This window comes from Danio rerio, chromosome 2, assembly GCF_049306965.1.
Source record: "Danio rerio strain Tuebingen ecotype United States chromosome 2, GRCz12tu, whole genome shotgun sequence".
Classification (NCBI taxonomy): domain Eukaryota; kingdom Metazoa; phylum Chordata; class Actinopteri; order Cypriniformes; family Danionidae; genus Danio; species Danio rerio.
This window is the reverse complement of record NC_133177.1, coordinates 44,900,268-44,920,887: the sequence shown is the minus strand read 5'-3', so window position 1 is coordinate 44,920,887 and position 20,620 is coordinate 44,900,268. Positions and strand designations below refer to the sequence as shown.

The following is a 20,620-nucleotide window of genomic DNA, read 5'->3' as shown; positions in this document are numbered from 1 at the left end:
TTTTTCGGGTGTAAAACAAAACAAAAAAATTAAAACACTATCAACAACTTCTTATTTTCTCAATAACAAGTCTTATCTTATCTTCAACTTGAACTAGTTTCCTAAACTAAAGTATTATCTTGGCCAGTTTTGCCAGATGTAGCTGACTAATTCCAGCCCAAAAAGTATCACGAAAAGGCGGGGTGTGTGTGTGGGGGGTCGCGACAACGCGAAAATCACGAAAAGCAGTTGTGTGAACATGTTAGTGTTGGCTTTCCATTGCAAAACCTCACAATTTTTTTACACCCGCCTATGTCATTTTAAACCCGCACCGGGAAACCGCCCAATCTGGCAACACTGATCTTTTTAATATGACAGAAAAATTCAAATAAAAATTCAGAAAGGAACAAGTTGATAAGTCGGATCTTAAAGAAGGATTTTATGCACAATATTAGAACTTAACAATTCAGTCAATAATAATATAATCTACCTACACATAACTTAAGAATCGAAACATAACTTTACATTTAAATATGTGGATACAAATTCAGTACAAAAATAAAAGTAGTAAAATGTCTCAATACATAAAATTATTTTCAAACAGTTCAATGCTACAAACACACTTGACGTTTGCTAACGGCAACACATGTATAAACAAAAGAGAACATTGGCTGGCCAAAATCTTCCTCGTTGCCACTTTTGAGTCCACTTTGGGGATCCAACATGTCAAATTTGAAATCCTCCAATGTTTGTGGTTGAGTTTCAAATGCAGCGAGACTTAGTTTTATGATATTTTCAGCATTACATGGGATCAACTTTTGATATGGCACGTACCAGTTAACGAAATAGCAGACTACAAAGTGTTTTGTGAGGTATACCTGTCAACATTTTCTGCTGGAATATAAAGTCTGTCACACTCAAACATTCATAAATGATACCTTTGGTAAAACTGGATGGCCTTATTATTCGTCCAGTTGTCTTGAAGTTACAATGAAAAACGTTCATAAGTTTCCCGTTTGTCCATGAGGATGAATCGCTTATAGCACACAGATCAGAAAACGCCACGTGTCCGCGTTCAGACCATGTGTCACATCGTAGTCATCCTTATTAAACATGTGCAAATTATGACCTTTAATTAATTGCTTCCTCGACATGGTCAAAAAATCTCCACGGATTGCAAGTTGCGAGGATATAGTCCACCAGATCTTCATGGCTAATGTCAAAGAAAAACATTTAACCGTTTGTTTTTGTTATTATAAGGCATTTTAGCGAACCGCACAATGAAATCTGTGTCCAAGAGCCCCAAATGCCCGTCACCTTTTGTTGTTTGAACATCCCGTTTGTGAGTCCAGCTGTACTTTAACTTTCCTGCACTGAGTCAAGCAGCGGTCTGGAAAATGTGAGTTTTTTCCACAGTGTGCTGTTGTTGTTAAGTGTTCTTTCTGCCTGCCAGCAGCGACGTGCTATGATTTATCTCCTTGAAGAACCTGAAAGCAGACAATATTACAGTAATCAGATAAACGCCCATAGAACATGAAAGGCTTCAAATAGCCATTCAAAAACAACCTGAGATCACGGAGAGTGATGACAACATCAACACCAACAATGAAAAATATGATGGGTGAAAAATATCTGGTGGTTTGGAGATATTAAACGCTTTGTGTAATTACTACAGGCTTATTTCTTCATCAAAAAGTCTCATCTCTGATGTCACTTCCTAGAAATGTAGGATTTAAAAGGACGGATGATTTATTCAATTTCAAATTATATTGGCTATAGTTACATTTCTGATCTTCTTGTGCCATACTGTCCTGCTCAGACACTTTAGTTGTTAGGTTGCCTGCTTTTAACTGTACCAAGGTGTCGCTTTAAATGTAACAAACTCAGGAATGGTCTCCCCTATCATTTGTAAATCTAAAATTAAACACTACTTTAGCTTTTACATACACTCACCGGCCACTTAATTAGGTATACTATACTAGTTCTGTGTTGGACCCCCTTTTGCCTTCAGAACTGCCTTAATCCTTCATGACATAGATTCAACAAGGTAATGGAAATATTCCTCAGGAGATTTTGGTCCATATTGACATGATAGCAGGCCATTTGAGTACAGTGAACTGTCATGTACAAGAAACCAGTCTGAGTTGATTCGTGCTATGAGATATGGCGCGTTATCCTGCTGGAAGTCGCCATCAGAAGACTTCACACTGTGGTCATAAAGAGATGGACATGGTCAGCAACAATACTCAAGTTGGCTGTGGCATTGACACGATGCTCAATTGGTACTAATTGCCCAAAGTGTGGCAAGAAAATATCCCCTACACCAGTGCTTCTCAAATATGTTTCATCAAGTACCACCTCAGAAAAAATTGTCTCTTCAAGTACCACCAAAATGAGCAGTATTGAAATATAGTAGCGTAGTAGGCCCAGTAAAGCAGCTACAACTCTGCACAGTTAAAAAATGTGGCAGATTATCTTAGAAATATAGGCTATATGTCATATATGGCTTATCATGTACATCATTTTTGATAAATTTTGAAATGTGTGTAGCATGTACATCACATATTTAATTTCTCCGCGTACCACTAGAAGGAAGCCTGCGTACCACTAGTGGTACACGTACCACAGTTTGAGAACCACTGCCCTACACCATTACATCACCAGCAGCCTGAACTGTTGATTCAAGGCAGGATGGATCCATGTTTTTAATGTTGTTGAAGCCTAATTCTGACCCTACCATCTGAATGTTGTAGCAGAAATTGAGACTCATCAGATCAGGCAATGTTTTTCCAATCTTCTGTTCAATTTTGGTGATCCTGTGCAAATTGTAGTCTCAGTTTCCTGTTCTTAGCTGACAGGAGTGGCACCTGGTGTGATCTTCTGCTGCTGTAGCTCATTCACCTCAAGGTTCGACATGTGCGTTCAGAGATGCTCTTCTCCATACATTGGTTGTATCGAGTGGTTATTTGAGTTACTGTTGCATTTCTATCAGCTGGAACCATTCTGGTCATTCTCCTCTGACTTCTGGCATCAATAAGGCATTTTCACCAACAGAACTGCCACTCACTGGATATTTTCTCTTTTTTGGACCATTCTCTGTAAACCCTAAAGATGGTTGTGCGTGAAAATCCCAGTATATCAGCAGTTTCTGAAATACTCAGACCAGCCCGTCTGGCACCAACAACCATGCCACATTCAAAGTCGCTTAATCCCCTTTCCTCCCCATTCTGATAATCGGTTTGAACTGAAGCAGATCGTATTGACCATGTCCACATGCCTAAATGCATTGAGCTGCTGCCATGTGATTGGCTGATTAGAAATTTGCATAAATGAGCAGGTGAACAGGTGTACCTAATTTAACCTAGTTTAATAGTGTAGATCTATTTGAACATTTGTACAGCACTTATAAGTAAATGCATTTATAAATAAATGTTTTTAATGTTGTTGTACATGCTTCATTCAAAATAAATGACTTCTGCTTCAAGAACATGCAGATGACGTGCAATAACAAACATTGTTGTGTTAGCTTGCATTCAGACGTCTGATGTTTGGCAGCGAAAAATACTTCAGGGAGGGATTTAACGCAATTGTTTTGATGACAGACTTCGGCTTAGGCATTGTCGAATGACTAAAGCAACATTTGGTGTGCGCATTGACATTGATGACCAAAAAATGATAGTTAGAAAGCCTTTGCATTTTTGTGGTTTAGAATTGTAAATGTTTTAAGTGTGACCGCTATGGTGTTCATTTTTCCTTGGTAACTTGGTCACTTTTTTAAAAACTGACTCAAATGATTAGCATTTAAATGTTTAGTTCATCTAAAAAAGAAAATTTAGTTATTAATTAGTTATTAATTAGTCTCATGTCGTTCCAAATCCCTGAGACATTCTTTCATCTTCAGAACACTTTCATTCAATTCATTCATACATTCATTTTCTTTTCGCCTTAGTACCTTTATTAATCTGGGGTCGGAACTGCGGAATGAACCGCCACCATATCCAGCATATGTTTAACGCCGTGGATGCCCTTCCAGCTGCAACCCATCACTTGGAAATATCCATACACATCTCATTCACACACATACACTATAGACAATTTAGCTTACCCAATTCACATATACCGCATGTTTTGGGACTTGTAGGGCAAACCAGAGAACCTGGAGGAAACTCACACCAACATGGGCAGAACATGCAAACTCCACACAGAAATGCCAACTGACCTAGCCGAGGCTCAAACCAGCAACCTTCTTGCTGTGAGGCGACTGTACTAACCACTGCGCCACCATGCTGCCCTCTTCAGAACAAAAATGAAGATATTTTAGATTGAATGCGAGAGCTCTTTCATCCTCCATAGACAGCAATGGTCTTGGAGGGTTTAAAGTCCAGAAAAGAATCCAAAACTGTAATCAAAATAAGCTCCAAGAAGATCTTGGGTTGCACAAAAACTGTAAAAATGTTTTGTTTGCTTTGGTCCTGTCTTCCTTGTCAGTTCAGTGTCTGCATTTACTATTGGCAGTACGAAATATTTCCATCAAAAGCACAACATGCAAGCATCGTACCAACTGTAGTAAAAGCATAGCCTAAACTAATTTAGATACATGACAGCCATTTTTAATTTTTTTCCACTAATACGTTTTAGTTTTAAAACGATTTGCACACTGGCATTTCATCTAGCGTTTCTGAAAAGATCTCCATCCACACTACACCACTGAAAATGCACATCAAGTGACCACACACACAATCTGGTATGCGAGTGAGCTTCAGGCAGTCAGCGGGTGCTTTAAGCACACCTCCCTAGGTGAGAGCAGCGCATCAGTTCATCAAGGATCTACCGCTGGATCTCATCTCACTATTGTTGTTAAATGTGATATTTAATTCATCTTGTCGATATCTAACAAGTCTTCAGTGTTTTGCTTCTATTCTCTATCTATACTTGTTCTCAGGTAACGTGTTTTGGCTGAGCGCAAAAATAAAGTTAATATATTAAATTATGTAACAACGTACACTAATTCTGCACATTGAGTGATTGCTTGCCTTTATTTTCTTATATTGTATAAACTTAAATACATTAAATAAATATAAATTTATTAATAATTGCTATTATTGATTAATAAAACGGATATTCAGCAAAAGAGACAAGGTATGTTTTATACTTTAAATGAAAATGTAAGGAGGCAGTTTTGTTATAGGCTCATTTTTGTTATAAAAATGCATACAGTAAAGATGACGGTCATATAAATATATAGCTACACAAACTATTTGGTGTCTGTTAAATTGTTAATATCAAAATAGGCCATTCCTTATATCATGTTTCCATTTTACTGTTAAGACAGTGAAACAACTTAGCCAGGGTGATGTGAATGAAGTTATAAAATACATTGTTCCCTTTAAAGATTTACCCGACGTGTCCTCTGGAGTTTGTTTTCCATATCAATCTTGCAAAGTCTGAACTGACAAGGAAAGGATGCAGAACTGCACTTTGTGCACTTAATATTGAGAAAAAGCCCCGATCAGAGAGGTGAATGTCTGCAGCAACCCCTCAGTTTTCAGATTTGTTCATTTTCTACCATCCACACTGACACGGCGCAGCAACGTTTTAAAACCAAAATGGCCTCTTCAGCGTTTCCAAAACACTCCATTTTCAGGACGGAAGTAGTAACCGCAAAACTTATACGCTTTAAAACTAAAACATATTAGTGTAAACAAGGCTTTACTCTCTTTTTTCTTTTTCCTTTCAGGACTTCTCTTGATTGTTTTTGTCTATAGAGTAGGTGTGTCAGACTCAATTCCTGGAGGGCCGAAGCCCTGCACAATTTAGTTCCAACCCTGCTCCAACACAATTACCTGTAGGTTTCAAACAAGCCTGAAGGACTCAATTAGTTTGATCAGGTGTGTTTAATTAGGGTTGGAACTAAACTGTGCAGAGCTGCAGCCCTTTTGGAATTGAGTTTGACACCTGTGCTATAGAGGGTTAGAGAGCTCTCAGATTTCATCTAAAACTTCATCTAAAAATAAAAAAAAAACTAAAAAGGCTTTTTGAAGATTAGCCATGTGAATAAAGGCTTTTTAATACTTTTTCCACATTTTTTAAGTGGTTTGGACTGATTTTGTTGTTTATTCTGATGAATCCCTTGATTAAAGAGCAGCAATATATTGTTTAAGCTACCCCTGAGAACTTTTTGTTCGATTTTGTATCTTAATTTTGTTTTGAAGATGAACCAAGATCTCAAGGGATTGGAACCACATGAGGGCGAGTAGTTAATAACAAGTGTAATTTTTAGGTGAACTAACTTTTTAAGTATAAAATGAAAGTCAATTCTTTTTCATATTAAAAAATTTCTGATAAATAAATTTGAATGTCTGACTAATAAGAAGCAAAACAATTTCTTGGAAGTATTTAAGAAAATAATTTTCATGACAAACTTTGGCTCAGGCATTAAATAATGACTCAAGTAACATTAGAGACTGTGTGCACTGATGACAAAATTATAGTTAGAGCATCTGCTCATATTTCGCCGTTCAGAGATTCGAGTGTTCTTAGTGTAATTGCTGTGGATTCATCTCTCATTAGCTTCAGATTTCTCATTTCTCATCTAATTAGCGATGTCACTTCCTGGGAAACCAGCACAAATAATATAAAAATAGGTCTGATAACTCAATATTATCAATATTAAAAATAAAAGTAGCTACATTTTACAAAAAATTTTGCACGCAGAGAATAGCTTTATAATCAATTCTGTAAAATCTTTTGCTTAGAAGTGATGTTTGAGGACAGAAAACAGTTATGGACGTACTGCATACAACTAAATAATTTTGTTGACAGACTTTGGCACATTGCCTTATTGTTAAAAAGTCTTTGCGGTTTGGAAATTTAGATATACTGAAGAGTAATTGCAGTGGGTTTATATCTCTCATTGGTAACTTCATGACATGCCGGCGGATCATCTAAGAAACTCATCTGCGATGCTGGCATGGATTCGGGTAATGTTTTTGCGTAAAACAGACCGCAGTGCACTAGGGAGACATGAAAGGAGCATGTCTCTATTGGGTATATTCTCAAATGAAGGACAATTCTTGTTATTTCCAAAACAAGATTACTGCGGAATCTGACAGATGTGAACTCAGAACTGAACGCATATGTCGAATGATACTCAGTGTGCAGACGTTTATTTAAATAGTCCGGTTTACTCGAGTGGTTTATGAAAAGTTACCTGAAATCATATGAGTCGCCTCATGTTATTTACATCTGTGGTTGCCGAGAAAAACACAGGAAACGCGGTACAATAACACAAGGAGCACTTTAATTCAATTAACCCGGGCAACTCCAATAACTTAAGGCAATGGATACAGTCTTGCACTGTTATGAGAGCAAATATTCCTGGCATAACAGTTAAAGCTGAAGAAAACCAGACACTTAAACCTGATTAATGGGAATCCACACTCAAAAAATGGCTTTTGCTGCTTGTTCAAACTGCTAATTTAAAAGTGAGTTAAAACGGCACAATTCTTAAGGTTTTTTGGCGGACAACTTTATTGTTTGATGATCAATCCACTTAAATTTGTATAATGATTAAGTTAACTTAATCTATTTGTGTTGTGACAACCAGTGTTGGGCACATTCCTTTAAAAGTGTAATTCGTTATAGTTTCTAGTTACTTCTCACAAATCGTAACTGAGTTAGTAACTGAGTTACATAATTATAAAAGTAACTAAGTACCAGGGAAAGTAACTATCACGTTACTTAAAAAAAAATCTAATTTGTCAAACGACTATAAAATAAATATAAAACATTGCACATTATTTCCCAGAGATGGGTTGCGGCTGGAAGGGTATCCGCTGCGTAAAAACTTGCTGGATAAGTTGGCGGTTCATTCCGCTGTGGCGACCCCGGATTAATAAAGGGACTAAGCCGACAATAAAATGAATGAATGAACATTGCACATTAAACTACACTATTTTAATGTTGCTGTGGGACAATGTGAGAGACAAACATTAAATTCAACATATCATTATAAATATTTTCATTACTATAGTTGCACAATAAAACTCAATAGATGGATTAAAACTTTAAGTATTGCACAAACCACAACTCAGAAGACTTGTGGTGCTTCATTAGATAAAAGTTACTTGTCACCGAATCAAAGAAACCTTTTTTTTTCCTGGGCATATGTTGCACGGCACATAAACATTCTTGCTTCAATGAGGGAAAAACAGTGCTTATATTTCCAGTCTGCAAAAGCTACCTTTGAACTTGTTGGATTTGCCATCGTTCTGACTCCTGGACATTGGAGTGTGCCACTGACTGTGCGTGTGCTTGTGTGTGAACGCCTGCACTACTCTGCCTCTGATTGGCAACCAATGTAAACGGACTTGATCCCTATCTTGATCACGTTTAATGTTCATGTTGTCAGTGACACCCCATTCACAGACACACCAATCATCATCGCTGGCGGCCCGTTTACACTAATACGTTTTAGTTTTAAAATTAACACGTTTTTCTACAGTTACGCCTTCCGTCCATACCACCCCGGAGTTTTCAAGCCCTGAAAAAGGAGCGTTTTGGAAATGCTGAAGAGGCCGTTTTGGTCTAAAACACTGCTGCTCCGTGGCAGTGTGGATGGAGGAAAATGGAGACATCTAAAAAAAGTGGCGTTCCTGCAGACATTCATCACTCTGATTGGGGCTTTTTTCTCAATATTAAGTGCACAAGTGCAGTCCTGCATCCTTTCCTTGTAAGTTCAGACTTCGCAAGTTTGATATGGAAAACAAACTCCAGAGGACACGTCGGGTGAATCTTCAAAGGGAACAATGTACTCTATAACCTCATTCACATCACCCTGGCTACGTTGTTTCACTTTCTTAACAATAAAATGGAAACTTGATATAAGGAACTGCCTATTTTTATTTTGATATTAGCAACATAACAGACAACAAAAATGTTGAGGCATCATGTAGCTACATATATATGATCTGAATCTTCACTGGATGCATATTCATAACAAAAATGAGCCAATAACATTACTGCCTCCTTTCATTTCATTGAAAAATATGAAACATATCCTGTTTCTCTTGCTGAATATCAGTTTCAATAATCAACACGGCCATAATGAAAGTGTAGAACATGCATTAAGTTTATACAATATAAGAAATAAAGGTAAGCGATCAGCCAGATGTGCAGAATCAGTGTACGTAGTTACATAAATTGTATTAACCTAACTTTCCACTCAGTCAAAACATTACCTGAGAACAAGTAATAGATTCATAAGACTGAAGAGGTGTTAGATAGAGACAAGGTGACTATCGCGTTTAACAACTATAGTGAGATAAAATCCAGCGCTATATCCTTTATGAACGGTCGAATGTGTGCTGCTCTCACCTGGGGAGGTGTGCTCAAAGCACCCGCTGAATGCCTACAGCTCAGAGGTGTGCAGGCTGCAGGGCATGCCAGAGTGTGTGTGTGTGGCCTTGTGATGAGCGCTTTCAGAAGTATAGTGTGGATAGAGATCTTTTCAGAAACGCTAGGTGAAACGCCAGTGTGGATGCGGATCATTTTCATTGTAAAACGCTGTTGAGAAACTAAACGCATTACTGACACACACAAACACCCCAGCGAAAGAGGTCCTATGGCTGGGAGACACAATGCTCACATGAAAACGGCTTCAGTTATCTTAATTACAGAATACAGTAATGCGCATTTTATTGTGTCAGTAACGGTAACGGCATTTTAACGGGGTAAACTTTAATACATTTGATTACTCTTACTGAAAAAAAAATGCCTTTAGTAACATTATTTATAGTGCAGTTATATAGTGACAACAAAAAGGAATTCTCTGGAACAGAATTGATTTGTGTTGGGACAAAATGAAGGACTTAAGTGAATTAAAAAGTGTTTGCAAATTTAAGTGGATTGAACATGAAACAATTAAGCTGTCCCCCTGTTGTTTCAGCTCATTTTAAATGTAGTTTGTAATTTGAACAAACAACAAACATCATTTTTTTAGAGTGTAGTTTAAGAAGACAAATGTAGAATGCGAATAAAAAAGCTGCTTACCTACCTGGTTGCGAGTTTTGTGAGATTTCTGCAGCCAGACCCTCCACTGATCATAAAGTTTGATGCTCATCCCGCTACAACCGTAAGCATGTTTGCGCACCCAGCCGAAAAACTGCTTTAAATCCCGCCGTAGCGTTGAGTTCTGCTGTCCGGCCTTCGAGTCGCATGACCCTGTCAACAACCGCTCTGGGATGAAAAAACAAAAAGAAAATCAACACGTGTGCATTTTGGGAGACTAATACAAGCGTCGAGCTTATCACAGATACAGGCCGCAGTTTACACAGCCGACCAAACACAAGTTGGGATAAAAAATAAATCCTTTTCCATTTTAAATAAACAGCAGGTTTCTGAGCTCCAGATGTGGGCCGCGCCACAAGAGTTAATGTGCAGAGGAGTTAATCTGTTAATCTTCAGAAACAATCGACTGAAAAAATACATCCAAAACTCCCCCGTGACTCTCTGGCAAGCCACAAAATGAGGAGATGTATGACTGAGGTAATGCGTTGCATGTGCTGGTTGGTGTCTGCTGGACTAAGCATCGTCTTGGAAATATGTATTTGATTATAGGATGGACTGCACGACACATTCGAAATGTGAAAATATGATGAAAGACAGCAATGGCAACAGCTCAATCCAACTCTCGCTGCTACTATTTAGACCTTGGCTATATTTTTTTGTTTATTGCTTTGGTATGTTGATTTGGTCATTTTATTAATACGAATCTGTGAATGACACAGAAAGTAATTGGAAGAGGGGTTGGGGTTCGAGTCAAAAGAAAATGTGGCATAGTTAAAAATAAATATAACTTCATAATCGTTAAGAATGGATGCAAAAAACAAACAGAAATGCACAATTTATAGTATTTGAACTCTTTTCAAGTGGCAGGAAAAAAACATTTCATTGCCAAAAATTCATGTTCCGTTGTATGTTCACATATTCATGCAATATATCAAAATATAAAGCTGAGCCTCTCCTTAAAAATATTCTAGATTCTTTTTTCTCTCTTCGTTTTTGTCAGAGACTATGCCAGAATCGGATTCAGAGCAACAATCAAAACATAAATCAAGTATATCGAGTCCATCACCGCCCCTAAAGCTCGCAAAGTCGTTTACAGAACATTTTATGGGTTCAACATTTCATTCAGTAATGTTAGGCTGTTTTGATTTATTTGCTGTTGATTGCTGTATGACATGCAGTTGAGTGCCTAAACCTTTTAACGATAGTGAATTGTGGCGTATTGCTTCCATAAAAATTAGTTGGTAACACAAGGTCCCAATAGTTCAAGTAAGGTAATGCATTACTGTAATTAACATAACTAACGATGAGTAACTCATTTGTTACATTATTTATTTGTCTTTGCAAATTTCATTGCTAACTTAAAAGGAAAGTTCACCCAAAAATAAAAACTTATTTACTCAGCAATTATATTTTTATACAGTCCTTTATTTTCCTACTATGGAAGTCGATGGTAACCAGCAAGCAGCTCTCTTTAAAATATCTTCTTTTTTGTTCAACAGAATAAAGAATCTCATAAAGACTTAAAACCAAATGAGGGAGAATAAATGATGTGCTGATTTTCATTTTTGAGTGAACAATCCCTTTAACACAAATCCAGCTGTTTATAACTACTGTCCCATTCACTAAGTAGCAAATACATTTTTTTTGTATCGCATAGACAGTTTGTCAGTAAACATCATTTCTATCCAGTGTTTTCAGAAGAACAAATGGTCACTTCCTTGTAAAACGTTTTATATTTTGTGTTGCGAGTGCAAGTTCACTTAAAGGCACATAATTCATAATTTCTGCTACTAGAGGGCATATATACACAACAAACAAAGACATATTTTGGTGATGCCAAGTGTGGAATTATGGGAGTCGTGGTCTTCATTACATTCAAAGGGACTCCTGCAGAAATCAGGATCATGGATGAGCTCAAATATTTAACACTTAAGTAAGTTTTAATGTTCCTCTGTGTCGAGTTTCTTCACGGGTGTTTTGTTTTTTCTGAACGCTACAAGACGAGTCTTCGCTGAGGCCAGCTTCCAGCCTTCACCACGGCGACTAAAGCTCTGCACAAGACTTTTGGCCAGCGGAGAAATTAAAATGGTCGTGCCCAACTGAGTCTGGTTCTCTCAAGGTTTTTTTTCTTCACTCCCATCAGGTGAAGTTTTTTTTCCCTCTCCGCTGTCGCCACTGGCTCGCATGGTTCAGGATTGGTAGAGCTACGCATCGATGAATTTGCTCTTCAGTGTTTGAACTCTCAGTAATGATTAAATCACACTGAACTGAACTAAACTGAACTGAACTTAAACACTAAAAAACTGAACTACACTGTTCCAGTTACTATGACCATTTATGTGAAGCTGCTTTGACACAATCTACATTGTAAAAGCGCTATACAAATAAAGCTGAATTGAATTGAAGTAGCTATAACTTGCTCATTTAGAGGTGGGAACCGGCGAATGTGCAACAACGTTAATCATAAGGTAAACACAAAACAAAAGTTTCTATCTGGAGCTTCTTTATGGGACTCAACACTTGTAAACAATCGCTCCATCGGGCTCGCAGCTATCAGCATCGCCCATGCTTGTCAGCACTACCAAGCTGACCAATCACAGAGCTTGTGCTACGCATCGTAGGCACGTGTAGTTACATTTTGTTGAGAGGTGGGCATCAGTGTCGATCTCATCCACAGCGAGGGCTATGCGATCGTGCGAAGTCTGCACCGGACCATATGTGCTTGACGCAGAACTATAAAAAAAAAATCAACCTTTAGGGCTCATACACACCGAATGCATCTTTGCTTCGAAAAAAGCTAGACGTGTTGCTCGGAAATGGGTTTATAATATGCCATGTAGTGTGAGATCTACATGGCACGGTACAACAACAACTACTTTTGGGCCTGACAGCAATGACCTGTGCTGCATGTAAAAGCTGAAGATCTTGTAACTTGGCAAGGCGTCTAAAAAATGTGAGACCCGAGCGCAAGGGTCAAACACGTCCGTCCAGTGCATTTACATTGAAAAACAATAGAAAAGTACTGCATTGGACAGGATAAAACAAATTCTGTTTGAACAGCCTCTCATGATCGTGATCACACGGGGAAGGAAAACTTCCTGTTTTATCATACTAAATTCTCTTTAGGGTAGGGCTGCACGATTCTGGCTAAAATGAGAATCTCGTATTCTTTTTCTAAAACTCAAGATCATGATTTTCTCACAATTCTGTAGATGTAAAAAAACGGTTAATATGAGTAGCCTATTTTTATTGGTAGTTCTCAAACATATGGTAAAACAACAATAATAATATTAGGTGTATGTGCAGGTCTACTGTTAGTTAAATCGCTAAATTTTGTATAGAATTGGAACGGAAGACGTGACTAGACTTTAAATGTATCCTGTTCATTAATGCACAGTAAAATGATGACATCAGAATAGAACTATTCATAATTCTGAAGTTGAATTAGTATGTTTGAGACATATACTTGTCATTGACAACCTAATTAGACCATTTTTTCCACTGGTAAAATGAGACATACTGACACTGTTAAACATTTATTCTCATGCACAACACTTTGTGTTTGCTTTTAAAAAAAAAAAAAGTATCAAATGCTTGTCATAATCATAATTTTACAATGTGATCATGTAAATGATATGCAAGGTTTTGGTTTCACTTTCGCTGCCGAGTGCTCTCATGTCATGGATGTCGTCACTTTGACAAAAAAAACTAAGTGAACAACTTTATTACCTGTTATTTTCAGCCTATGCAGGTCCTGTTCACTAAAGTATACTTTATTCGTGGATACGCGTGCATCTTCTCAGTAGTAAACAAACAGTTCACGTGTGATTTTGCGGCCGTGAATACATCATTACATTAAAACAGAAATTACATTTTTGGGGAATTATACCATATAAATGCAGTATGTGACACTTTTAACACCATTTGGATGTCAACATTGCTGAGCAGCTTATATAAAACAACGTGAAGACTTGTGCGACTGCCTTTATGCTTCTCCCGAACTTAAAAAGATCGTAGATATGCTGAATTAAGATCATGTGGGGGCTCGATTTGGGATTGCCATCTTTTTTCGAATAATCATGCAGCCCTACTTTAGGATTTAGTTATAATGGAGTTTGTAAAAAAACGCACAACATATTAAAGCATCTTTGTTGTTTCTGTGTTTTCTATAAAACCAGAAATCCGGAAATCCATCCACGGTGTAAGATATCATTAGCATGGTGACACATGCCTTGGCATTATTTAAAATGACTTAATTTTCTACATTTGTTGGAAAATGCAAGTACAAAAATACACAATATATATAACACAGTTTTAGTGGTTTTTGATTTTTTTAATCAAGTGTTTATGAATTTTATTGTGCATATAACCCTCCTAAGTATTTTTTTGAAAATACATGCTTAGTAATACCATTTTATTTTGATATTTATCATGGAATTGGAAATGAAATACCATGCCATTAGCTCCCATGTAAGTGAACATGACTTCTCTTACCACTGTGTGGTGTTGAGGCTGCAGTTGGGTGACTCCAGTCGCTCCAAATGCCTGCTTTCCTAGATCCCAGAATCCCCACCGGATTACAGCGCACCTGCACAAAATACACTGTGCCCGGCCGCAACCCTGCCAGCCTGCAGGAAGTCTGGTTTCCAACATCATCCACCACCTGCAGAGAACGACACCCAAAACACGTCTGTTACATCAAACACCTCCAGCGGCCACATACCACACACACACCGTTACCCTACCGGGCATATTTAATGTTCTCTATAAGAAAGGAAAAAAAGCCATTCACTTTCAAAATCCTTAAGCAAGTTCATACAAGCTCATCTACAAAGAGGGAGAACAAAGAAATTTCCCTCTTTTGTGCTCCAAGGGGATACACCATCATATATCAGAGACAAAGACAGGAGGGAAATGACAGGGACGCACACACACATAAATAATTGGCCTGCCTTCTGGCTCTACATACACACAGCGAGCGCCGACACTACCCTGAGAGAAAATCTGTTATCTATCACTTAATACAGATTGAGTAATTGCACGGGTGCAGACAGCATCAACGACGTGCAGACGAGGCCAATGCCAGGCTCAATGCTTCCTCTTTCCCGTGTGTAGCAGACAGAGGTAAAGTCAGGATTCAAATGCAGGAATGTGGGCCTCCTGTAATTATTTACAATCCCGGTACCCCCGAATCAGTCCCTTTCCGCGCTCCATTTCCAGACTCGCATTTCAAAAGCTACAAACATGGTTAATATGCACGGCTCTGTAATCCAAGGACCGTCATTACTACTGGAACGTGATGAGTGGCAGAATGTTAACATCATCAGGTTGCCGTGTAACAGGCATGCTGGGTAATTATTTCCCTTCGTACAGACTATGCGAGCAATTTGTGGGGTTGAGAGCGATAATACAACTCACTAAACACACTTTGAAAACAGCAGGTCGTCTTCTGTGATGTGCTTTTGATGGTCACTGTCATGTTTTGACTTTGTTAACTATGTAGGACTGTGCAACTGACAGCACAATGATGGGTAAAAGAGGGGGGGAAACTTATGTAACCCAACTCTGCCCAGCTTCAGAAGGAAACCTGCCAACTGATTGGATCCATATGAGCGAAATGGGGACAGTGAAAGCCTAAGTTTATTTGAAGGCTTAAAGTTTAGCCGGACTCTCCCATGGCCAGAGGACTGGAAACCATGTGCTGCTCGGCTACAGCTGGAAATGACGTTTCGGACAAGTAATACAAACACTCCAAATTCTACTGAAACAAGTCTGTTGTCTTTTGAGCCGCTCTAATTAATCATTGCGCCACTCTGAAAAACAAGAAACTCACATTCACTCGCATACTTGTATGGCTTGCTTTAGAAAAACAAGCGGGTATGGTAGCGGTGATAGTAATGAGGACGTGCTCACTGTTCAAGAGAGCTTCTGTACCTTCCAGTCGCTGCTTTCCTCCAGTCTGTATCGGATTTGGTATTTGGCCTGAAATAGGAAGTCTTTGAGTGCCGGCGGTGTCCCCCAGCGCACGGTCAGCTGGTCCTCCAGATCTCCAACTCGGCTCACCGTCACATCAGTCGGTGGATCTGTCGTCACTGGGAGAAGAAAAGACACAAATGACTGACGAAGACTTTTTATTCTCTAAGAGTATTACCTAATTGTGAAGCAGTTTGTATTCTCTAAAAGTAATTTCTAAAAGTAAACATGAGCCAGGCTAAAACTGGGTTTGTGTAAAATGAGCCCACAGAGGTGCTGGAGCCGGTTACGGGAGCCTGCTATAGGAAAGCAATGCTGAAGAATAACTGAATATGTCAATTAACTGAATATGTAAAGCACTGATTATATATGTTAAACATTTATATGAAGCCAAATGTGTAAGCGGTATTCAGGACAGTGACATATTATTAGGTTAATGCAACATGTATGTAAACACTTAGAAGAAGTTTCATCTATAAAGTGACATCTTTGGTGTGAAAGAAGTTTCTTACGTAGACCTTAGCTAGCGGGCTTGAGAGCCAAGCGACCCTATACAGTTGAAGTCAGAATTATTAGCCCCTTTTAAATGTCACTTTAAGCTGTAAAGAAGTGTCTCTAAAAATATCTAGTACAATATTATTTACGGTCATCATGGCAAAGATATAATAAATCAGTTATTAAAACTATTATGTTTAGAAATGTGTTGAAAAAAGTCTTCTCTCCATTAAACAGAAATTGGGGAAAAAAAATAAACGGGCAAATAATTCAGGGGGTTAATAATTCTGACTTCAACTGTATGTGCTGAGCAAAAACACGCAAGGTGAAACTGCATGTATAAAAGCAGAATGATGGTGACAAAACACTTCAGATTGTCCCGAAGGGCTGTTTTCAGACATCTCGGCTTTAATAAAGTCTATTTTCTGGTATCCAAAACCTCCAGTCTGATAGTGTTTATTGTGACAAAAAAAGACCTTATTGATTGGTTTTCCTTCCATCCTTGAGCAATTTTCCCAAACGACTTAACTTGCAGCTAAACTACCATAGTATGACGCATCAATCGGCAAATGAACTATGTAGTGACAAGTGCTTTCTGAACTCTGTTAGAGACCCATACGCTCCACAAGGGTATGAAGAAACAACTTCTTTAGATAACATCCACAACAGATACTTTTTATATCATTTAATTTTATATAATTATCTATCTATCTATCTATCTATCTATCTATCTATCTATCTATCTATCTATCTATCTATCTATCTATCTATCTGTCTGTCTGTCTGTCTGTCTGTCTGTCTGTCTGTCTGTCTGTCTGTCTGTCTGTCTGTCTGTCTGTCTGTCTGTCTGTCGACTTGTTAAGTGTGACGTCATGCAAAGCGGCTTCCGGGTCCAAGCACTACATCAAACTGTATAGTGGGACTCATCAAATGGTAGTAATAAACATTTTCAAAGCGATGTATTACTTTTGAAAATCACGACAATCTCAATATATATATATATATATATATATATATATATATATATATATATATATATATATATATATATATATATATATATATATATATATATATATATATATATATATATATGTCCATGCCTGATATCCGATGGCCAGAAACTGATAAATTTTTGATCAATTGTTATAATTTTGGTATTTGTGATGCAGAAAGCCCAGAGGCTGTTGAGTACACTATGATTTTATGTAAAATTCACTTTAATGTGTGATAAGACTAAAAAGTGGCCATAAACATATACTTCCTCTTTTCAAATGTAAAGCGGCTTGGACCCTGAAACAGTATTCCATACTTCACGACTTCAGCACATAGTGCTGGGCAAAGATTAACCACAATTATTCCAAAATAAAAGCTTGATTTGACACAAGATATGTGTGTTTGTTATCCATAAATGTGTGTGTTATATATAAATCTGCATATAAAACAGTAAAGTATGTAAATACAATCTTTTATTACTTTATTATGGATGTGATTAATTACTCTTTGCCCAGGGCTAATATAAAATGTAACATTCATTGGAACAATGGATTTGGGAAATACAGAATCAGCAAACTTATTGTAATGACAGAACATGCCATCATAGTTGGCTAACAATGGTTTTTGGGAATCAACCCCAGACCCAAAAAATTTTTTTTTTAAATACATTGGGGTTGTCGACACAATAGCCTAGTGGTTAGCGTGTGAACACATGGTGTCATAGCACTCGAAGACATTTCCCGACCCAACCCTCTCTCTCTCCCACTTCACTTCCTGCCCTGTCTGAAACGCCAAAAGGCCAAAACTAAATCTTAAAAAAAAAAATAAAATGAAAGAAAATTCAGTGTGGTTTAAATTTTGAGAACAATCTATTGAAAAAGAACACTGGTCAAAAATGGAGAACACTTTCAGTTATTGGTGTTAATCTGGCACCTAGTAGTACATTTCTCAGAGAATATTTCATATTTACTAACTCTTTCAAGTGCAACAAGAGTACAGAATAATTCAGAAAATATTAGCAGTGAGAAAAGCTCACTAGTTCAGTGGTGAATAGGATCTCACTCACTTGCTTTCCTTCAGTTTAGTCCCTAACTTTTCAGGGGTTGCAACAGTGGATTGAACCACTAATTACTCTGGCATATGTATTTATACGGCGTATGCCCCTGAATAGGATCTATCTATCATATCCTTAACAAATCTGCATGCAGATTTATTCTACTTTTTTTTACATTCAAATTCTATTAGGTCATGGATTTCAACTTTGTATGGAATAAACACAACAATAAAACAATGGCACAGACAAGCTGGTTCAAATACTGTCATGCCACTCTCAACAAACAATGGTTCATAAAACACATAGCAGATTTGTTTTAAACCAATTATTCTTTCTCCAAAGCTGCTCATTATTTCCGTATACGCTTCTGATCTCTTATCTGGTTGATTTGCTATTTCAGAACTAATCAAATAATGGCACTAACCTTACAAAAGAGCTCATTGTATGCTTTAAGAGAAACATCTGCAGGTCTTATCAGCTTTCACTTTGTAAAACTAGCCAAACACAACAAATCTGCTGATGCTAAGTAGCTATGACCTTTATTTTTTGAGTGAATTATCCATCAACTGGTAAGTGAATACAACATGATGGGCAAGACAAAATATTCTTGCGATTCATAATAAATATGGTATATTGTTTGATTTATATTGGTTGTTTTCACATGACGTCATTGCGAAATTAAGATGGAGGGCAGGAAGTGATTCTTCTACATTGGAGTCGCTATCAGAACATCAAAATGTTTTTGTTTATAATATGTTATTTATAATAGTTTAAATTGGCTAAAATAAGAAATGCCAAACAGTTATTATGGACTTACAAAAGTGTTGCTCATTAACGGGAGGAAAGTTCAAGAAAAAAAAAAAAAAACGAAAGAGAAGGCGGCATGTAATAAACATTTATTTAACACATCCATGTGGACACTTTTTTTAAACATGATAATTCGTTTGACAGCACCAATAAAGATTATGTACAGGCCTAGCTATGTGTATATGTTAATATGTTACATAAAAGATAGATACAAACATCACTACACTTACACAAAATCCAGAAGAATATAAATACCGTACCCTGCCATGTAATTGCTGCAAATATCTGTCTTGTTTTGCAATATTCCAAGTCTTTACTAGCGTTATGGTGGAATAAACAACCGTAATGTTAGAGACGCGCAGTGGTAAATGTTGATGGTAAGTTTATTAAGTTCATTCCTTACAAAAATAAATAAATAATATTATGTAGACTATGCGTCTACACTTTTGAATGCTTTCATCTGTTATTTGGGGATGTCTGAAAGATATCCGCATGGGGAAAAACTATAGTAATTTATAATAAACATGTTTTTGAACCACATAGTAAAATGTATGCTGTGTGCAATGTTTTGTTAATGAATGCTACCGAACACTGTAGTATAGTAAACTGATAAACTGTAATAAATATTGTTAGTGTAAACAGTGGTGTGCTGTGATGGTGTATAATTAAAGTGGATAAAACAGAAGCCTACTTAATAATTTGTTTATTACTACAGTTGTGTAGTTTAATTCAAGTAATTATATATAGTATGCTTCCAAACACTATAGTATTTACTTTTTTTTTTAATGTAACATAATAGCTTATACAGAATGTACCGCATCAATGACAGGCAAATATATTTTGGTTTTGTGGAAAACTCATCCCTCTTCATGATATAAGGATCATGCCAAACACATGTGATTGTTTTTTATTTATATCTCCTTTGAAATATGGTACAATTCGCAAAAATATGGACTTTCCTCTATGCTTACATTCTGTTCTTTCTGCCCTCCATCTGAATTTTGCGTGTCACCAAAACCGCGTGATTGAAAACAACCTATAGAATTCTATCCTAGTCATTTTAATTCTACTCTTATCAACTTGAAGCTCATTTTTCTGTTCTGTTTTTATGTTGATAATGCCTGCTATAAAACTACACAGCTTAAAAAGGATAGTACACCCAAATATTTCAATTCTTTCATCATTTACTCATACTTGTTTAATACCAGATTGTTTTTTTTTGTTCTGTTTCACACAAAAGTCGAAAAC

At 37.2% G+C, this 20,620-nt stretch overlaps 1 protein-coding gene across 2 annotated transcripts in view; it reads right to left on the bottom strand.

Annotated features, from left to right (window-relative positions):
* Positions 1-394: 394 nt before the first annotated feature.
* The window catches only part of crlf1a (cytokine receptor-like factor 1a), a 44,306-nt gene continuing 24,080 nt past the window's right edge, over positions 395-20,620 (bottom strand). The window contains exons 5-8 of one of the 2 annotated variants that reach the window (XM_009298725.5): positions 15,982-16,139; positions 14,542-14,710; positions 10,030-10,215; positions 395-1,466 (exon numbers count right to left, since the gene is read on the bottom strand). In XM_009298725.5, coding sequence (XP_009297000.1) covers positions 1,450-1,466; positions 10,030-10,215; positions 14,542-14,710; positions 15,982-16,139 — 530 coding nt within the window. In that variant the 3' untranslated portion in view covers positions 395-1,449. 2 annotated transcript variants of the gene reach the window in all.